The following is a 19,390-nucleotide window of genomic DNA, read 5'->3' as shown; positions in this document are numbered from 1 at the left end:
ATGTACCTTTGGCTAGAAATGTGAAGGTCAGGAATTTGGTTGTCTCTTTTAGGTGCTAGCTTTCTGGCCTCAGTCATAATTTTCCTTAATTTAATTTTTTATCTGCTCTGCATTTCATACTGAATTTTTTGTGTAATTAATACTAATTATAGTTAGTATTTTTGAAATTCCCTATGAGACTGCTACTATATGAGAACATTTAGGTAATTTAACTCCTGAAATCCTCACAATCATCCTTTGATCTAGGTACTATGATTATCTTCATTTTGAAGATGAAGAAATATAGAATAGAGAGAAAATAAGTTGCCTGAGATCACAAAGTGAGTAACAGAACCAAGATTTGAACTCAGGAAGTCTGGTTCTACCTCTCCAACTAACAAGACTGCTTCATATATTCATTCCCTTTAGGGCTTAGCAATGAATGCTTATTTTCTTAGAAATAACATTCTGAGAAGGTAAACACATGCAAATATGCTGTTAAAATGTCAAAATATTCTGGCTAAGCTATTCTTAATAAACATTTAAAATACATCAAATACACCTTTGGGTCCATGCAGCTTTACAGACTTAGGATCTAGTATTCTCTATGACCTCTGAATCTGTTTTTATGTATATACACCAGAAATTTAATTATTTTTTGCCCAGATTGGCAGAATTTTCAATTAAGTAATTTGCCAATTTTTATAATAAGCAAATACCAAGGCCCTAAAATACTATGTTCCACTTAATGTTTTCTCTTTGGATTTTGGCAGTACTCCCTAACAACAAATTTTAAATAGTGTGAGAAACACTTTAAATTAAGGTTTATACTAAGGGCAACAAACAGTTTTGTTTTTTTGAACTATGTTTACAGTAAAAATATAAACACATAGATACTTGAGAAAGAAAAACTTCAGTAACACCCATTACTTAGCATCTTCCATATGCATGGCACCATGTTAAACACTGGAAAATGTACAATGATGTATACAACAATGGTCCAAATTCATGTTGTGGGCTTTTTTTCTGAACCACAAGGACAAATATTCAAAGTCAGTGTGTGACTGCTCCAATTGTTTGTAATATTATGCAGTGTAGACAGAAACCAGTAGTTCTATCCCTTGTACCTATATAGCTTTCCACCACTAACTGGTAGGTATTCATGGGGATTTTCTCTTTAAAAAGGCATAGGTGTTCCCATTACATTACATTGAAGCAGGTGAGAATTTATTTATCCTTGTATTTTATAGTAAGGACTGTATAGGGATAAAATTTGTATAAATACCCATCTGTGGACTGTTTTCTTTTCTACCTTTAAGTAGTATGTTAGTTCTATTCTTGTTTTGCACATGTGCTTTTTGGAAAAGGCCATAATTTGCTCTGTAGAGTCTTGATTTCCATTATTTTGGTGAAGTTGTTCAAGGTCATCATGGCCTAAATTCATCAATCTTGTGTGCCTCATGGATTTCCTTTGTCAGTTTTACATATCAGTATGATTAATGGTTTAGGGTTCGTATTCAGGAATCTGATTGGATAACTGTCGTTTATTTTGTTGGAACTTATAATTCACAAAACATTGATGAAGTTTTTCAAGAAAAGAGGGCAATGCAAGTCAGTTTTACTTATTATGAACAACAAAGCTTGGTTATTTGTTAATGTAAATAGGCTCTGTATTCCAGTGTACTTCCTGGGGGGCAGCTAAGAGATTAGGGAGGGGCATCAACTCTTTGAAGTGACTATACTGTAGCATTAAATGGTAGGTCTGTAATGTGATAGAGTGACTAGTATACTGTGTTGAAGGATTCATCTCTGGGAAAATAAGGATTCATGAGTGTTTTAATAAAACCTTACTTTTGCTGTTTCTAACAAGAAGTTGTAATTAGTTACTTAATCTAAAATATGCATTTATTAATTATAAAATTACTTATTTACTTAGCTAAAGAAATAGACTTTTTAAAAAGAATGATAGATGTTTATTATTCAAAATAAAATAAAGAACATCAACTAAGTTTTCAAAAATCCCCTGAAATCTTACTGTCCAAAGATGACTCTTGGTTTTAGAAGAGATCTTAGACAGAGAGATATAAGGGAATACAGAGTATGGAAAGGGATTCTATGTTTTCTAGAAATTTAGTAAACGACAAGAGATGCATTTTAAGTCAGTAGAGGCTTTTTTTGTTTTGTTTTGTTTTTTTTAAGTAAATTATTTTGATACAGCTGGCTTATCATTTTGAGGGAAAACAACTTGTTCTCCATCTCACTCTTTAAACTTATGTAAATTTCAAACATATCAAAGATTTTTTAAAAGTAAAATTATAAAATTATTATGAAAAAATGTTAATGTTTCAAAGTGGTTTTAGGAAGCCTTTAAAATGTGTTGGAATTTTTTAAAAAAAAAACTAAATTTGACTGAAAAAATAAAATAGAAAAAAATTCAGTATATCAAGAAATAAACAAAGCATTATAAAAATCATAAAATTAAAAAAGAAAAGAAAATGGGAGAAAATGGCAACACATGATGAAAAGAGTTAATTTTGTAATATCCTAAAAGTACTAACTTTTAGTAATCAACAAAAACAAAATATAAATTACAATAGAGAAATATACAAAGACAAACACTTCTTCACAACAGGGTAAAAATCAATAAACATGTACTGTCTTCGTGTTCAAAGTATCAATAAGCATATATACTTTACTAGTATTTAAATAATACATAGTACATACTTTATTAGTATTCTAGGAAATTCCAATACAATCAACAAATGGAAAGGATTTTATTGTCAATAAGCTAGTGAAAATTAGTTGTCATTTTTCCAGCTTATGTGGTATTTAGCCTACTTGTGGTCTCTTTACCTGGAAAAGGGATGAGATAAGACCAGCAATATCATATATGATTCTACGTGAAGTCCAAGAATGTCTTGGAATTTTCTAGATTTTATACATAAGTGATAATACTCTATTTATATTATAAGATGTATTTGTAATTTTAATACAGAAATAATTATTGTTCAAAATATAATGTTTGAATACACTCTCATGATTGATATTTATGCCTCAACCACTATGAAACTCAGACTGTTATTAAAAAGAACCTTTCTGTCTTTCTTTACACTGAATTCAGGCTCTTGCAGATCTTTCATAATTTCTGCTTTGAGATCGGGCGGTGCTGTTGCATTAAAGTTACATGTTTCCGTCAAAAAATCCCAAAGCAAGTCTCCATTTTCATTTCCATCAATAAAACAGTCAGATATGTCCATGGTGGACAGAAGGTCGTAACACTCATACTTAATCCCCAACTTGTCCAGCATCTGAGTGAGATCGGTCGATGTCACATATTGGCAGAGGTCATCCCGGGGTAAGCGGGATCCGTACTTTTTCCATAGCTTGTCCCAGCCACTGGTTCCTGTGCAATAGAACAAAATTCATGCTTTCATTTATTCTTTTATTTACCGACTCTGCCAGGCAGTACATTAGCTACTTGGGATAGAGTAGTCAATGAAAAATTATTCTTGCTTTTGTGTAGCTCAACTCAAAGAGTCAGGGGTGGGGGAGAAAGTTAAATAAATAAATAAATTGTATATCAGGTGGTGCTAAGTGCTAATGAAAAACAAATCAGAGCAAGGACTATGGAAGGTCAAAGAGTTGTACGGTTGCTGTTTTATAGAGGGTGGTCACAGAGAATCTTTCTTATGATGTGACATTTGAGCAGAGACATGCCAATCAACCATGTGGACATATCAGACAAGATTACCCCAGGATGAGAGAAGAGCAACTGCAAAGGCCTGAGGCAGGAAGATGCTTGACATGTTTAAGAACTAGCCAGGAAGCCAGTGAGATTGGAATTGAGTGAATAAGGGGGGAGAATGGAAGGAGATGGGAAGCCATTGTAGTGCTGTCCGATAGAACTTTTTGGACTGATGGACCTGTTCTCTGTTTGCATTATCCAATATGATAGTTACTAGACACTTGTGGCTATGGAGTGTTTGGATTGTGGCGAGTGTGACTGAGGAAATGCATTTAAAAGTATATTTCTTCGTAATTCATTTCAATTTCAATTTCAGTAGCCGAATGTGGCTTCCATATTGGATAACACAACATTAGACTGACTTAACCTGATTTGCCTTTTAATTAGGTCACTGCCCACACAGATGAGAATAGACTATAGGAGCATAAGGACAGAAGCAAGGAGACCAGTAAGAAGGCTACTACAATAACGTGGGTGACAGATGATAGTAAGTTGGACCAGCGAGCTTGGAGATGATAAGTGGTTGGATTTTTTATATGTTAAACTCCTAGATCGAGTGCCATTTGCCAACATAGGATATTAGGTGTGAGTAAAAGAAGAGTCAGTGATGAACCCAGTGATTTTCTCCCAAGCATCTGAAAAGAGAAAATGGCAGTTACTGGAAATAGGGAGAATGAGGGAGAAGCAGTTTAAATGTATCATCAAGTGTGACTTGGGAAATGTAAATTTGAGAAACCTATTGGATATTCAGGTGGTGGTAGGAGGAAGGCAGTTGTTTATTTTAGTCTTAGGTTCAGAGTAGAGCATCAAAGAGTAAAAACTAAAACTGAAGAAAGAGCACAATAAACACAATGATGATTTAGTCAAAGTAAAGATGGAATAGCTTTTCATGTCTATCCACTTAGTAAATGTTGCCTTGGACTGACTGCCAATAACTAGATTGATTCCTACCAATTTTGTCACCAACTTTAGAAGATGTTTTAGCAATGTCTGTTGCATTTAATTGAAAATGCAGCCCAATGAAGAGGTTAAGAAATGCAGCAGCTGAAGAAGAGAGATATATTAATAGGTTGGAGTGTTCTTCCGACACTTCATAAATGAGATGAGGCTTATTATTTAGGTCTCTCAGAACCTCAGTTTTCTCATCTATAAGATGGGCATAACCATACTTACCTCAAATGCAACTGCAAGTATTAAATGAGATATTTTAAGTGAATCATTGTACAATGCTGAATGCATTGCTGAGGTGTAGTAAGTACTGACAAAATAAATGAATGTTATGTGGAATTTAATATTTCTATTAGTTGCAATCTCTAGACTATGCAAAAGTAAACTTGCTGTTGAGAAATCTATAATTACAATAAATCAAAACCAATGATTATCGATTTATGGACCTTCCAATGCATGCATGTAATAGTGGGCTGTTACCTACATAGGCTATACTGTGCAGTCATTAAGAGTGGTCATTAAAGCCTGACTACTCGAGTGTGAAGCCTGGCTTTTCTTCTCACTAGCCTTGTGAACCTGTGCCTCAGTTTTATCAATTGTAAAACAGGAATAGTAATAGAATCTATTCACAGAATTTCTGCAAGAATTAACTGAATTAAGGAAGTAAGGCACTTAGAACCATGACTGGCACATAATAAACACTGTTGAAGTGTTAGGTAATTAAGTTGGACTTGGCCAAAGCAATATAAGAGAGAATCTACATTTTTCTATGCACTTCCATGATTAAAGGTGAAGACATCAAAGGCTTGAACGTTTTTGGTTCCAAACTCTCCTTTAGCATCTAATGAAAGTAACTGACTCTCCTGAAAAGTACACAAACAATCCATACCCACCAGTTGTGCATGTAATTACAGTATGCTCAAAGAAGCCTGGTCTTCCTCCATGGACTAGACCCCTGATTTAACCCAACAAAAGAAACTATCCACGGCAGCAAATGGTAAATAATAAATAGCCTAGATAATTGATGTTCCACTTATATTTCCGAAGAAGGAGCGATAACTGCAGGATATGCTCTAGGAATTGGAATGAAGCAGAAAAAAATAAAACCTCAGTTCAATGGGGAAAAGAATGAGGGTCATGGGTATATATTAAAAGATGTTTCATTCCAAATACAGTGATTATCTTCCCGAATAAGAATTTGCCTACAAACAAGATGTTACAAGAAAATAAATTTCAGTGTTTGAGGAGAGGCTCTGTTATCATTATTACTTTTTTTAACCTGGCAGAGAAAAAAGAACAAAACAATAATTGCCGAAAATTTGCTGGTGTCAGTGTTCTGTGACTCGGTGCCATTTCTGAGCTGAGCAATTATATACTTTCTGACTGATGCATTATCATAATGGCTCTCGGTGGGTACAACATATGGTGTTACTTTTGTTTTCAACATGATACAAACCACTTTATTTCTTCCCTACTGTATTAAAAATAACACACCACGATATGACTCCTTCTTTAGTCAGGTAAGGAGAGGGAAGGACAGAAAACTTTTGTTATCTCCTTGCTAATCTCCCTTAACAAAATAGATTGCAATTTAATTAGCAACTCATTTAACTAATACCTGTCTACTACATTTGCAGAAAAACCTGTCACTGCCATCACTTTAGTGTCGGATACACCTTTTTTGTTCTCATTTCTCTTCTTTTTATCCCCAAATCAAATCTTTTATCTTTATAATCAGGAACTTCTGCTTATTATAATTAAGTGAATATTTACAGAGCTTGGCTAGCTCTGTAATGGGTACCCAGAAACAGAGGACAACCTCTCTTTCCTCAAGCAACATGTATTATTCTAATAGGCTGACCAGCAAATGCTGTCATTTAATTCTGATTTCAATGTCTATTTCTTTTCCAAATTAGCTTCACTTGCCTACCCTTCATTGCTTTTGTCCACCTATTTCAGTGTGCACTGTGTGTGTGTTTTTATGTGTGTGTGAGTGTGTGACAGAGAGAGAGAGAGAGAGAGAGAGAGAGAGAGAGAGAGAGAGAGAGAGAGAGAGAATATGTGTATCTTGTTTACCGAGTCTTTTATTTTTTAAACCTATCTTCAATTCACCAGAATTTTCTATATTCTTTGATTCCATTTCTATGAAGTAGTAAGTTTTAGCTAAAACATGGTATACACACACACACACACACACACACACACACACACAGACACACGTATGATGGACATTCAGAACTAGTTGTAGTTTGGATATCATAAAGGAGAAATAGTAAGCAATTAAATAATAAGCAATTATTCAGTTCAACTCAAACACACTTACTGCATGTCTCTAGGTGTCTAAGGCTTTGCAAAGATCTGAGACTAGAGATAAGAGGCAGAGGCCCCTGCTCTTAAGGAACTCTCTGTAAGCTCCCCATCTGCCTCTGATAGGAAACAGCATATTGCTGAAAGTGTTTACATATCTGAGTTCTCCATCAAATTAGCAGCCTTTCTAAGGCAAGGAAAAATAATCTTTGCAACCTTCACAGCCTAGCAGTGACTGACTGTAGGAGCTCAATAAAAGCTGAATGACCACTTTTACACAACTACTATCCTATGCAAGCAACATGGGACCAAGTAGAGACTGTTTTGAATATGGCTGAACACACATGGCGCCAGATCCAAGCTAGGTGCTCTGCATGATTAAATCTAGAAACTGACCCCATATTTTATTATCTTACAATCTAATAAATTGCAAAAATGAGTGTCCATATGGTGCTCAAATAACTGAGGAATTCAGTCTATTCAGAGAAATATCTTGTCAATTTAACAACAGGTCAGTCTCTAAGATGGACAGGCAAGAGCCTTACCTGTGTGGTGTATTTAAGATGACCCTAGAGAGCAAGATGTTAATCCGAACATACTCTTATCTGCCTAGATGAAATATTAGCTAGATGAGTGTCTTAGAAATTTAATTTAATGAGGAATTTTAGTCTTGTCTGAATCTGTCTACAATGAGCACTCTTTTTTCTGCATTGCAGTGTAGCTATGAATGACAGTATTGCCCTGAAACAGAGGAAATACACAAACAGGTTTCTTGACTTCTAGGTAATTATGAAGCAGATTCCATTTAGAAAGGGACTACAAGAAACAGCCTAATGTGAACAATTTTGTTGTAAGTGTAAACCTGTAAGCTCCAGGTTTTCGAGAAGGCCATTTAGGGCACTGGTTTTTATACAGGGGTGAGGAGGGGAGGTGATCAGGCACCTCAGATGGCCTGGAGAGTTTTCCAGAGTTGTTTACTATCCACAGACTGGGTCAGCAGACAGGGATTTGAAGTGAAAATGATTAATAAAAATGTGGACCAATCCTCTACCTGTTGATTGACAATAATGTAAGACAAATCTGACTGGAAATTCGTTGTGATTAAATTTGTTTCCACTGTTGGAAACTCACCATGAACTTTTTTTTCTTCTTCTAAAAGTTGACCCATATATTTATATTGGCTTTAACACAACAAAGCAATTATTTCTGTTTGTCAAAAAACAGCCACTTCCATACACTGAAGGGGCAACAGAATTTATCTCTGAGAAATACGTCATAGTTAAGACAGGTTCATAGGTGCACAGGGTTATCTAGGTGAAAGAGGTAGAGAAAGGGAGTTTGCCTTGTATAATAAATTGGAGGGGGGAAAGGAGGAAGTGGGGAGTTTGTGTCTTGGGAAAAGCCCTGAGCTAAGGGGATATGAGTAAGGTCTGAAAGAAGTTAAGAGTAGGTGCAAGGGAAGTGGGCCCGACTGAGCAAGAGGAAAGCTTGAAGAAGAATGGCTGTGGGACTTGGACGTTCACTTCTGTTTTTGCTCTTCTCCTTCCCCATAGGTGTCAACATCTCCCCAACTCAAAGAATAGTGCTTTGATAAATGAAGGAAGTGGGGCTATGTCCATATTGGGGGCAAAGCAGGATAGGATAAGAAAAGGTAGCTGTAGCCATAAGGTTTGGTAATAAATTAAAAGTTGAACTGGGAGCAGAAATTTGGGGCAAACAGTGGCTGGCAACCACAAGGAACGTATAAGCATGACCCAGGAATCCTCAGGAATCATGGGGCAAGTGACAGACTATCCAATTTACTTGGAATATGAGCTCCAGTCATTTACTCTGAATTTTTAAGCGAAGTATGAGCCTATACACTGGGGAATATGGAGACATTAGATTACATTAGGCTGGTGACAAGATCAATATATTTGACAACTTTGTTTTCCTTTTTGGGTAGAATATTTTCTTTAACTGTAAAGGAAACTATATTGAACAGGGGTTTATTTATTTATTTTTTACTTATATTTAATTAATTTCTTAACAAATCTTGTGACAAAAAGAAGCTATAAATCTATGATTTGAGCCTTCGGAGAGAAGTGGAAAGTCCAAAATTAAATGCCTAAATCTATTTCTTCCTTCTGCTAAGTCGTTCTTTAAGAGGAAATGTATATAATATTTATTCTAAAGCTGTATAAAATCTTCTAAGAAAGAAGTGTATATAGTAAAGGAAGGCGGTAATGAGAGTCCCTTTAATAATTTGAGAACTGTTATTTGCTGGATTCTTATTCCTGGGGACAGTATCTGTTAACAGTGTTTTCTTCTTTGGGATACCTGTCACCCATGCTGTGTTCAGTAATGAAGAATTGTGAACTGCATACTGAAAAAGTTAGGAAAATACTTCTACGATCAAACCACACAGATTGAATAATATCTGACTCAAAATACTTTTTTTTTTTTTAAAAGCTGATTTTTGAGACTATAATCCTTTTCTTTGACTTTTTCCTCCAAAGTGTGTGTATATATATATATACATATATATATATATATATATATATATACATATACATATATATATGTATATATATAAAGACAATGTACTCATATACATAGTATATATGCATCACATATATGCATAGATGCAATATAATGTAGGTATGAATATCCATAAACAGCCCTTGAATAAACTTAGACTCATAGACCAAGTTCACACAGCTAGGAAGTACCTTGACACTCTTGCTCCATGATCATCATACATTTCACTGGGCCTGTTTTGGTTTTCACATTTCTTGATGCCAATAAATGGTGGATATTATTAACTTATTCATGATACAGCCAGCAGAATACTGTATCCATAAGGGCACTCAGAATTGCACTACAAGCAATTCTCAGTTGCTTGTAAACTACTCATGCCACTTTCTAAACCTTAGTCTGGCTTTTTCTTATTGGTAGACAATTACTCATAGAAAGCCACCTTCTGACATACAAATACTTCTGAAAATATTTAAGAATAAATCAAGTATAAATAAGAGTGGATCTGCTATTGATATTAAATATGTTCTAAAATCAAACATATTACTTCTGGATGAATTATTGTTTCTGTCTACAACACATTTTCTGTATAATTGATATAGAGTATCAAGAATAAACTGCCTTCAATGTTGAAAAATAAGTTTACTTTTGCATTCCTAAAAGCAGTACAAAGTGCTTTATCCAGTGTCCTAATTTAGAGAGGTTAGTAGGAGGCATCCAGTTTACATAAGCCCTTCTAAATGGGAAGACAGAACTCTCCCACACAAATGAGTATTTTTAACTAACCAGAGATAAAAACAATATATCAAAATATTCCCTTTGGGAAGAGGTTGTGTACAGGAGCTCTCATTTGCCAAACTCCCACATGAGTTCAAATCCAGGATTACAGGCAACAGCCATGTTTGCCATCCTTAAAGTCATTCTTCATATTTAACAATAAATTAGTTTTGTGACATATAGTTTTTAAGTATGGGGTCTGGTATAAGCTTAGGTAGATAAGCTTATAGGTAGATAGGTACGGCTGTATATCTAGAATCAACCTACCTAGCACTGTGTGGCCAGACCATAAAGATTGCTGAATTAAAGAAGCAATGCATTAATGGATTCAGCAATGTCAGTGTTTCATTTGTTAACATGTTTACTTATGTTCCCTGTGTGGTACTCATTATACCCCTGGAAGCAACATGATAGGATCAAATGCCTTCTTTGAAAAGTAAAACAGGGGTGGCCGATTAGCTCCGTTGGTTAGAGTGTGTGCTGGTTGCACCAAGGTTGCTGCTTTAATCCCTGCATGTGCCACCATGAGCTGTGCCCTACTTAAAGAAAAAAAAAAAAAAGAGTCTCATGGAAAAGTAAAACAACACAAAACCATTTTTAATAGTTATTTGAGAAAACCTATAATGAATAGTATTGACAATGGCTTTAGAAGTGCAAATTAGTCAAATATGATGTCATCGAAAATATTTAGACCTTCATTAATAAACATGATACAGGGGAAAGAGACATTCAAGGGACAAAAGGGAGGAAATTAGATATATTTACTATTTTTAGTCACATTAAAAATATTCCTAAACTAGTAAAAAAAAATTCCTGAAAGTTGCATTTGCTCTGTCTTATATAAAAAAGAATGTATGCATAAAAACGACAAATTTTCCCAAGAGAAAGAAGTAAACAGACATTTAATTCCATTTGATCCCCTAAATTGAGGGCTGTTGTGAAGGGCTTCTGTAATACAGCCTTCAAGCACATGCATATATGCAGTATCGTTGTTTTAAAATGCAGGCCAAATGAAAATAACTTACCTGACACAAGAATAATAAGAATCTTAGCATTGGTAGCTAAGAGACTATGGAAGAATTTCAGTGTAGCTGGGATGTCTTTCACATAGTACAGCATCTGGAAATGAAGGAAAGGAGAACGGAGTCACTTTCATATGTCAATGTGTTTGTTGCTTGGACTAGATACTCACTAGAAAGTTTGATTTTCAAGTTGAGTAGATTTTACTCGACAAAACACTTAAGAAATTTCAAAATTAAAGATGTTATATGGAGAGTTAGAATAATAATGTGAAGAAATATTTGAGGGAAGTAGAACTATATTATTTGCTCAACTCGACCAAATAGTTTTAAATTTACTCTTTCTGGCTTTAATATAATAACACTGACATTCATAACTGGGGATATTTAGTCTCCACTCCACATGTAGGCAATGACTATATTACTATACATTTTGTGAATTGTAGTTCCTCTGGGAGAAAACGGTGACAGCACTGTAAACACAGACCCATTTCATGGAACGTTGCTTTAAAATTAAGCCCTTTGCAGTAGCTTCACCATATGCTCACAGATGCTTTTTTTTTTTAATAACAGAAAATGTGACAGACTCTGGTGTTGACTGAGTCTCTAGAAAAGAACTGGATTAAGCATGAAGTTAGATCCTTGGTCACAAGATGCTAAGAGTCAATCCACCCATTTTTAATAATTCCGGACCATCTTTGGTGAAGTATATAGGGAGAGGCCTTTCTACCCAACACAGGTAGAGGTTGGAATTATACATTGGCAGTGTAAAATTTTCCCTGAGGATTTGTATTCCTGGAATCTACCTCCATAGACACTTCTTATATCTCGTCCATCTTGGACAAGAATTCAATACTTTATATAGATTCCCATGATAGAATTTATTGCATAAAGCACAAACAACTTAAGATATGCCTCTCTCACTTGAATGAATAAATGAAATAAAATGGACCTGCGCATGACCTATGCTGCTTCAGGGGCCATATTTACTATCATGTCATCCCACGCTGTTCAGTATAGGGACCGTACGTACATAGATAGGTACCCAGATACAGCTGATCCATAAAATGGCTAAAGATCTATGACATGACCTAATGAAAGGAGAGGAGCTGGGCCACAGTAGGTGCTATGAAATTTGATCTAATAAACACTGAGATTCTCTGTAGTTGACTATGATTATTAGGTTGAAAGAATGTCATGAGAGTGTTAGGATTATAAGGAACAATGAAGAGACAGAGACCTAGCACAGAAAAATGCAGAGTCGACAGAGAGGAAGAGAGGAATAGACTAGTAATGCAGAGGAAGCAGAGTTACTGCAAGAAAGACCAAACGTGGAAGCTTTGAGAGAAATGGGATAATGGATTGCTGACGCTGCAAAATTTTATAACAGGTAAAGAATGGATCCAGAGCATAAGTGGAGGGATTGACTTTTGATAAAAGAAGGCTTTTGCAAGAAGATAAAAGAAAGAGATGGTACAATCACAGCTATGTTTGTAAATTTGGAGGGCAAAGAAAGATGAGTTTCTATCTGATGGTTTCTCTTTTTCCTGTACAGTGTGAAGGGAAGTCATGAGCTGGGAGAAGGGTTATGGAGATATAAAAAGAAAGAGGGAGGTATGAAGTATGAGGAGGTGGAAAAGAATGTTTAACAGAGAAATATAATAGGTTTGCTGGGCAATGTTAACCACTCCCTTACAGGTAAAAGATTTTGTTAGCTAAGACAGCAGAGACGCAGGATTGCCTAAAAATTCCAATCTTGGAGTCATTTCTTCCTTTGATTTCTTTTAAGTTTATTCCTTTGGGGTGACTATACTTGTAGACTATAGAAAGTAAGAAGCATCTTGTTAATTGTGGTATTTCTACAATATACACATCTTCTAATGGATGCCTGTATACCCATATGCTACCCCGAAATATCAGTGGATATTTGTCCCCATAAAATCTATTCAATGTCACCCCCTTTCCAAGAAATACACTAGTGTATTTCTATGAAATACATTATCAGTGCTGGATGATAGAAATAAATCCCTACTGAATGTTTAACTAATATTAATAAAACTTTATTGACCTGAGGAATCCTCTAACCGGCCCCTTTTGTCATGTTAGACAGGTCAACAGAAGGCAAAAGTAAGAGGATTCAGAAAAACTGAGACATTGGTCCATCCAGACTTTGAGAGCTACTGGAGAATGGTGCTAGGAGATGTTACACATATTTGATTGTCCTCAAATCTATCCATGGACTTTAAGTTCTACAAAAATTAATTAAGCACACATTGAAAAAATGATTAATAACTCTGGAAGTATTTTGAGTAGAGAAAACTGGCTTTTTGAATGTTACAGAGAATTCCTTAGTATTCTCAACATCTTTATCCTCAATTTGTATATGCTCACTTGTAAAATCAGAAATCAGATTCTCACTTTCCTTTTTAAAGTTAGAATATTAGGCACTCTTCATATTTCTGGAAAAAAAAATCTTTCTGAGATTATGAAACAATAAACATTTCTTACCTGAATCATATGAATAAAATCCCACTTCTGAAGTTCTTTTTTCTCCATCATTCTATTTTGATATTCAGATGATGTCTCTTTATACCAAGCAAACTTTATGTTCTCGAGGTTTGATGACTTGGCTACAAACTCTAAAATACAGAGAAGAGGTATCATACCATCAAATTTAATTGCAAATGTGGAACCCATTTTCATTTAGAATTTTAATGCAATCAATGTTACATACATAACAGATATAAAACACATTTTTCTTTTTTATGTAGTTCTGGAAGACCAGAGAGTTCATCCTGATTTTTTTCTAATAGGAAATGAAATTAGAGATGAAAAATAAATAAAGAGTCAATAAGAAATAATTATGAGAACCCTGATCAAACATAGGTTACATTGTCTCAGTATTCATGGGGAATTAACTGGTGGATTTTATCAATGGAAAAATTGATGTAGAACAAGTAACATGATTCTATAAGCCAGGAGTCAGCAAACCATGGGCCATGGGCCATATCTGGCCCACTACCTCCTTTTAAATGGGCTGAAAGCTGAAAGCTTACACTATTCTACTTCCTGACTTCGTGCCTCTGTCTTTCATATCTCATACACTTTTAAATGGTTGAACAAAATCAAAAGAAGAATACTGTTTTGTTATATGTGAAAATGATACAAAATTCAAATGTTCATAAATAAAATTTAATTGGAACCTAGCCACACTCATTAGTTTATGTATTATTGTCTATAGCTGCCTTTGTGCTACAATGTCAGCATTGATTAGTTGTGACAGAGATTATATGGCCTTTTAAGTCTAAAATATTTACTACTATTTGGCCATTTTTCAGAAAAAAGTTTGTGGATTCCTGTAATAACTCATTAAACATAAGCTCTTTAAGGACAAAGATTTTAAATATTTCTGAATGAATTAACAGCTCTGTTTCTGATAATAAACATTAAAAATAATAGTTGATGATCAGTGAATAGATGCAGAGTCAGTGAAAAAAAGTTTAATTATTAACACTTCTTATTCTGAGGTTTTTCGTTATGCCTGCCAAGAAAACAAATTGATTAGGTTCTTCTTCCCATAATATTACAAAGAACATCCCACAGTAATTATGTTGTTAATGATTGAAGGGACAAATTTGGGGTGACAAGCCTTTTGGGAGAGAATTGGACATACAGCACCATGGGTTACAGGTACCTTTGTACTTGGCGATTTGTTCAGCACTTGGTTCAACAACTTCATTGCTGATCCGAACTCCTGGGTATTGAGCCTGCACTTTGGAGATAATTTGAAGATCAATTTCACCTAGAATACAAGCATAAGGAAGATCACATCAGTCCAGAAAGAAATGATTAAGGATAATCTGGCCCGACTCTCCAACTGACTGTGATCGTGACTTTGGGCTGGTACCTTACCAGTCTGTTTGCCACACGTAAAGGCAGAAACTCTCAGATATCTTCCAATAATAAACACATTTTTATCCAATGTCACAAAGAAACACCATTGGCCTCCCCAGGACAACCTCCATCCACCTGAAGACATTTACTGAAGTAGCTATGTTAAGTTTCTATAACATGTATTATTGAGAAAAGTGAAGAGTGGCTTTCTAATTGGTTGGAAAACAGTTGAGAAAGAAATATTAATGAATATCAAAGGGATCATGAGACCTGGCCTCAATGCTATGCTGGGACCCACAGGTGGAGGCAAATCTTTGTTTTAGATGTCTTAGCTTCAAGGAAAGTTCTACAGGGATTATCTGGAGATGTTTTGACAAATGGAGCACCTCAACCTGCAAATTTCAAATATAACTCAAGTTATGTGATATAAGATAATATTGTGATGGGAACTCTGACAATGAGAGTAAATTTACAGTTTCAGCAGCTCTTTGACTTCTACCAACTATGACAAATCATGAAAAAAATGAACAGATAAACATGGTCATTCAAGAATTAGGTCTGGCTAAAGTGGCAGATTCCGAGATTGAAACTCAGTTTTTCTCTGATGTGTCTGGAGGAAAAAGAAAAAAGACTGGTATTGGAATGGAGCTTATTACCGATCCATCCATGTTATTCCTGGATAAGCCCACAACTGGCTTAGATCCAAGCTCAGCAAATGCTGTCCTTTTGCTCCTGAAGAGATGTCTAAACAGGGATGAACTATCATCTTCTCCATTCATCAACCTCATTATTCCATTTTCAAGTTGTTCAATAGCCTCAGCTTATTGGCCTCCGGAAGACTAGTGTTCCAAGGGCCTGGGGTACTCTACATCAGCTGGTCACCACTGTGAGCTCCATAATAATCCTGCAGACTTCTTCCTGGATGTCATTCATGGAGACTCCTCTGATGTGACATTAATCAGAGAGGATGAAGATGGTGAAGCCCAGGAGACAGAAGAGCCTTCAAAGGGGATAAGCCACTCATAGAAAAACTAGCGGAGTTTTATGTCAACTCTGCCTTCTTCAGAAAAATGAAAGTTGAGTTAGATCAACTCTCAGGGGTTCAGAAAAAGAAGAGTGTAGCCTTCCAGGAGAGCACTTATGCTACCTCCTTCTGTCATCAACCCAAATGGATTTCCGAGAGTTCATTAAAAAACGTACTGGGTAATTCCCAGGCATGGATAGCTGAGGTAATCATAACCTCCTGGGACTGGCTATAGGTGGCACTTTCTGTGATCTAACAAGTGTCCCTGTGGGAATCCAGAATAGAACTGGGGTGCTCTTCTTCCTGACAAATAACCAATGTTTCAGCAGTATGACGTCCCTGGAGCTCTTTGCAGTTGGGAAAAAGCTCTTTATACATGATGTAGCAATGGATTCTACAGTGTCATCTTATTTCTTTGGAAAACTGTCATCTGATTTACTACCCATGAGGATGTTAGCAAGTGTTATATTTACTTGCATAACATACTTCTTGTTAGGATTGACACCAGTGGTGGAGGTCTTCTTCATCATGATGTTTACGCTTATGCTGGTGGCTTATTTGGCTAGTTCTATGGCACTGGCCATAGCAGCAGGTCAGAGTTGGTATCCATAGCAACCCTTCTCATGACAATCTCTTCTGTGTTTATGATGATATTTTCAGGGCTGTCGGTCAGTCTCAGAACCATTGTGCCTCGGCTGTCATGGCTTCAGTACTTCAGCATTCCTCAATATGGCTACGTGGCTTTGCACCATAATGAATTTTTGGGACAGAACTTCTGCCCAAAACACAGTATAACAGCAAACAATACCGGTAGCTTTGCAATATGTACTGGCCGAGAATTATTGATAAACCAGGGCATCAACCTCTCGCCTCGGAGAATCATGTAGCCTTGGCATGCATGACTGTTATCTTCCTTCCAATTGCCTACCTAAAATTGTTATTTCTTAAAATCTTTTCTTAAATTCCTCTCTATTTTACATAATTTACATACACATTTAAAAAGGAGCACCTTGATTTAAATATTAAAAAAAAAATCTGTCTTACAAAGAAAGCCACGCCACACTGTCTATGGTGCAGAACAGCTAGGTTGTAAGTAGGAATAATAATGTGATTTGAGGAGGCCTATGATTTGCTATTCATTCATTCAATATCTTATTGCATTACATTAAATCTAAGATGCCATTGGTTATAGGATGCAATCAACACTTCCTTTTGTATCACTAAGTCAAAAAAAGCATTGTCAATTATAATTTTGGGATATCATTAACTAGAAGATGTATCCCAATTTCACAGATGTTAATATCGGAAAAAAAATACTAGGCTAGGCCAGAAGCATACAAAAACTATGTCGGATGCAAAATATACCAGCTACCAAATAGGGTACAAAAATGTCAGACATCTGCCTTCAAAAACACTATTGTCTAGTGGAAGACACAGACATGGAATGAACCCTGACTGGGTTGGGCTGAGGAAAGAAGACAGTGAGGGAAAGGATAGAAAGAGAGGTCAGAGAGATGGAAAGCTTCATGGAGGGAGCTCACTCCTGAGCTCTGTGTTATAGGATAGGTAGAAGTTAACCCAGAAACTTCTGGGGAAGTGAAGAATTGCAGGTAGAGAGGACAGGAAGATGGAGGCATGAAGTCAGGATGCAGAATAGTGTATGTGGGACTACTGGCCATTCAGTTTTGGAATATTTGGCAAGGCAGGGTCTCCAAGAAAGAGGTGACACCAGAGAGATAAATGGAGAAGAGGTTATGGCAGAATAGGTATTTATGCATTAATTCAAGAACCAACTGCTAATTGATTGTTTACTATGTGTCAAACACTGTACTAGGCTCTAGCAAGTGATAAGAGACATAGATACGTGCCTTGATGAAAATTTAGCGTGTAAATGACTGCGCGAGAGAGATGGTCGTAAGTTGGATGGACTTGAATCTCAAATTTGTCTTTTCCCCTTACTAGGTGTATATTATCTTTGGTAATTTGCTTTACCACTGCAAGGTATATTTCTCTCATCAGAAAAATAGCAATAATAGTACATAATTTATTGGTTGTGAGGGTATATAAAGCACAGTATAAGATAGAGTTGGCACCCAATAAATGTTAACTGTTCATTTTTATTGTTATCGAGTCTCTCTCTTTAAAAATATCTCTTCTCCCTATTACTGATTCCTTCAACTTAAGTTTTACACTTTTCTCTTAGGTTATGATGTTGACACCTTCACTAAAATAGACCAATGTTCTGGCAAGACTAGCATATTAAAATGGTGTTAGCCTTTACTGTTTTGCTATAAATTACATTAAAGGAACTTTTTCAAGGTTAGATATGGCAGGCAACAGAAGCATAGGTCCCTAAACTGGGAGATCTGGAACGAATGAGATGAGGAAGATAAATCAGGAACAAAATATACTAGTGTAGGAAAAGAGGGGAATCTAATGGTATAATGAGAGCCACAAGTACTGGTAATAGGAGATGGTGGGGGTTGGGGGGAGAAGGAATGGGAAGGAAGCTGAAATGGAGGATGAGGAGTCTATGTGACAATTTTCTTCAAAGCTGGCCCAACCGACATGAAACCTTTAATTTCTTAATAATTCTAGCTGCCATTTATTGACTACCTACCATTTGTCAAACAATGTACTAGGCATTTTACTTGGAAAATCTCATTTAATCCTGACCACAATACTATGACAAACTCCACAAGATTATATCCAACCAGAGAAGGTGATTTGAGTAACTTGACACTCAGGGGATGTTAATACATCCAAAGTTTAAGGCACATTGGTCTGACTCTAAAGTGTTTGTTCTAACTATTTCATACTAAAAAATAGGAGGATACCAAATACTAAAAGAACGTAAGACTTATTTTTTTTTCCCTTCTCTATAGTAACTATTTTTGAAGGATAAGTAAAATAACTAAGACAAAGGCTGATAGGGAAAGCTGTGGGCTAATGAGAACTAAAGAGATTACAGCTTGCCCAAAGAACTAGAGGCCAAAAGTTCTCTTCTTGCTTCTATCAGTTTAGCCGTATATTTTAAGTTAAAAAAAAAAATCAATTATGAGGCCCCCAAATCCAACGTTTTGAAACTGAGATAGTTAAAATGCAATTATTTTTCCCTGGGGCTTGATAAGCTCTTCTTCTAAGATGGAACCCAACGTTTTGGACCTGCCCAAATGACAG

The 19,390-nt window shown here is 35.8% G+C and overlaps 1 protein-coding gene and 1 pseudogene across 2 annotated transcripts in view; one reads left to right on the top strand and one right to left on the bottom strand.

Annotated features, from left to right (window-relative positions):
* Positions 1–609: 609 nt before the first annotated feature.
* HNMT (histamine N-methyltransferase) overlaps positions 610–19,390 on the bottom strand; it is a 37,311-nt gene continuing 18,530 nt past the window's right edge. Inside the window, exons 3-6 of the mRNA XM_081051613.1 lie at positions 14,987–15,094; positions 13,801–13,931; positions 11,299–11,392; positions 610–3,382 (exon numbers count right to left, since the gene is read on the bottom strand). Coding sequence (XP_080907739.1) covers positions 3,027–3,382; positions 11,299–11,392; positions 13,801–13,931; positions 14,987–15,094 — 689 coding nt within the window. The 3' untranslated portion in view covers positions 610–3,026. The remainder of the gene's footprint in view (positions 3,383–11,298; positions 11,393–13,800; positions 13,932–14,986; positions 15,095–19,390) is intronic.
* On the top strand, positions 15,274–17,171 carry LOC308498872 (broad substrate specificity ATP-binding cassette transporter ABCG2-like; annotated as a pseudogene). The gene has a single exon. The product of its transcript is annotated as a broad substrate specificity ATP-binding cassette transporter ABCG2-like (transcript).

The sequence above is a fragment of the Rhinolophus hipposideros genome, assembly GCF_964194185.1.
Source record: "Rhinolophus hipposideros genome assembly, chromosome: 6".
NCBI classification, from domain to species: Eukaryota; Metazoa; Chordata; class Mammalia; order Chiroptera; family Rhinolophidae; genus Rhinolophus; species Rhinolophus hipposideros.
Note: the sequence above shows the minus strand (reverse complement) of the source record. Positions and strands in the feature narration are given on the sequence as shown.